Here is a 2775-nt window from a genome sequence, read left to right on the forward strand (position 1 = left end):
AAAAAAAAAAAAACCAAAAAAAAAACCCATCATGTAATTTCTGTCCTTGATGGAATGTATTAAATAAGCAAACACCACCAACAAGCAAAACAAGTACTACAATGTAAAAATATTAGAAAAAGAAAAGCCTAAATGTCCATCACCTGATGAGTGGATCAAGAAGGTGTGGTATATATACATAATGGAGTATTACACGGCAATGAGAAAGAATGAAATATGGCCATTTGTAGGAAAGTGGATGGACCTTGAGTGTGTCATGCTAAGCGAACTAAGTCAGGCAGAGAAGGACAGATACCATATGTTTGCACTCATAGGTCTAACAGGAAACTTTCAGAATGATCTAGCTTCAAGAAAAGCAAGCACTTAGTAGTGCTTAAGAAAAATTGATTCAGTATCTAATGGATAGTTGATACCTGTCACAACACAGCATTTTATATATTGTTAAGTGAAACTGCAATACAATCTAAGTTTATTTTGGGAGTGTTTGCTGTATCATTGGATTTAATGAAATGTTTAGAGGAGCAGTAGGCATGACTTTGAGTAGATAATGAAAGAAAATGCAAAATGCTTATTGATTCATGATGTGGTTTCATCTTAGCCTGGGCAAACCATGCAGTATTTAATACATAGCAGCAGAATATTTACTATTGAAGCTTGAAAAGATGTGAGTTCTTTGTGTGCAATCTTTCATTTATGCATGTGAGAGGGTTTTTGTTTTTTTTAATATTTTTACATTGTAGTACTCAGTTTATTTGTTTTTATTTGTTATTGAAGTACTGATTACTCTGTATAGCACTAAAACTCAAAATTCCAAAAAATTAAGGATGATATTTTAGCTTTCCTGAGGATAATTTCTGATTTGGGCTAAGTCTGTAGCTTGCAGTCTACAGATTTCACAGAAAACATTATTTATTTAATAATATTACAAAATGTTTCTATGGTTAAATAAATGCTAAATGCAGATTTCAAATTCTATGTTATTTTCAAATTCCATGTCCATTCCTCATTGAATATTTGATCCAAGAAAGGGATAAAAATGTTTGAGAATTCATTATTGACTGAACATTTCTCATCACATTTTTCCCCCATTTATCTGAGATGCTTTTGGTAATTAAGTGCAGACAAGTACACCTGAAACTTATGTAACAAGTGTGTCAACTATACTTCAATTAACAAAATGTAAATTTAAATTTAAAACAGTGTAGGCAAGGGACACGCTCCTAGCCAGGTCGGGTAGGTGTCTGACATCAGCTCAGGTCAGGTTCTCACCATTGTGGGTTCCACCCCCACATCGGGCTCTGTGCTAACAGAGGGACCCTGGAGCCTGCTTCAGATTCTGTCTCCCTCTCTCTCTGCCCCTCTGCCACTCACACTCTGTCTCTCAAAAATGCATAAGTGTTTAAAAAAATTTGTAGGCAATATGTGCAGAATAAGATATAGGCCCAGTGTCTATTTTCCATTCTAATAGGCATTGATTACATTATATAAATATACAGGACATCTGAAATCCTTATTTAATATTATAGTTCTAGTATTCCCACTTAAAAAAGAAGCTTAAAAAGTAATAGATTGATTTTATCCTTCCTTCTCTTTTTTATCTACTCCCTTGTAAAAACGCTGTAAAGTATGTTGGGCTTGCATAAACTGAAACTGTAGAAAGATGGTTTTTACAGGTTAAATTTACCCTTGGAGTGACACCGTCAGCTTTGTCTCATTCAAGCGAACCGTTATCTTGGGTTTGGGACGGTGAAGAAGCCAGCGATCGCGGTGCCCCGGGGTCGCAGCCCGAGTACTCCCGGCGCCCAGGGGACAGCAGAACCCTGTGCATCAGGTGTTCCCCGCCCCAGGATAGCAGGTCCTACGGATGGGGCTTCCTGCCAGAGACTCTCCAGCTCTCCCGGGAGCCCAGATCCTTGGGTGGAGCCGGGATCTGCTCCGCCGGCCGATCCCCTCTCCGTCTGTTGGGGACCCCTCAGGAACCCTGGGAGCGCGAGCGGACCAGGCCTTCCCTGTGGCTTAAGAGCTCCGCTGCCTTGCGCCTCGGAGGTCGCTGGCGGCGGGTATCTGGGCGACTGTGAAAGTGCCCACTGAACTCGAGGGTTTTCACCCAACTTCAACAATCTCCCTGTAAGCGTGTGTGTCCCCTGTCCAAGTCAAGGAACTTGACATTTAAGCTCACTAGGCGGAGGCTGGGAAGGCACACTCCGTAAGGGGGTAGGTGTTGTGGAGCACCGCGGTCGCCCTCCCTCCAGGGCGACCCGGGTCGGGAGGTGGAGGGACCCCGCACCCCCTACAGGCGCAAGGAACCAGGCCGCGGCACAGGCCACACTCACGGGATCCGAGACGGGATGTCCTCCATCGTCTTGAAGCGCCCGGTCCACAGCAGGATTTTCTTGTCGAATTGCGAAGGCTTGTACTCGGCGGGGACCCGGTGGACCTTCCCTGCTACGGAAGCAACGGGGGTGGACGGAGGAACCGACAGACCGACGGCACAGAGGCTCGGCGCGCGCCCACGCCTCCACCTCCCTCCCTCCCGCAGCCCCGGCTCCAAGCCCGCCGCTCCGCATCCCCTCCCTCCCAGCTCGTTCCCAGTCAGGCCTCCCCCGGACCTTGGGGCCCAGAGCCGCTGGGGGCCCGGCTGCTACAGTAGCGGGGCAGACCCCGAGGCCGCGGAGGCGCGATGGCCCGCCGCGCGGGTTCTCCGGGAGCTCCCGGGGCGCACCGGAAGATGCGCCCCAGGCCGAGGCGCAGCGGGCCCCCGACAGCCGCGAGCAT

General features: G+C 47.0%; 1 protein-coding gene across 2 annotated transcripts in view; it reads right to left on the bottom strand.

The window, feature by feature from the left end:
* FAM162B (family with sequence similarity 162 member B) overlaps positions 1-2775 on the bottom strand; it is a 7206-nt gene extending 4431 nt beyond the window's left edge. The window contains exons 1-2 of one of the 2 annotated variants that reach the window (XM_029944826.1): positions 2610-2775; positions 2334-2442 (exon numbers count right to left, since the gene is read on the bottom strand). In XM_029944826.1, the coding sequence (XP_029800686.1) occupies positions 2334-2442; positions 2610-2775 (275 nt within the window). Of the gene's footprint in view, positions 1-2333; positions 2446-2609 lie in introns of both variants that reach the window. The other variant, XM_029944825.1, reaches the window with a different exon arrangement.

The sequence above is a fragment of the Suricata suricatta genome, chromosome 7 (assembly GCF_006229205.1).
Source record: "Suricata suricatta isolate VVHF042 chromosome 7, meerkat_22Aug2017_6uvM2_HiC, whole genome shotgun sequence".
NCBI lineage: Eukaryota > Metazoa > Chordata > Mammalia > Carnivora > Herpestidae > Suricata > Suricata suricatta.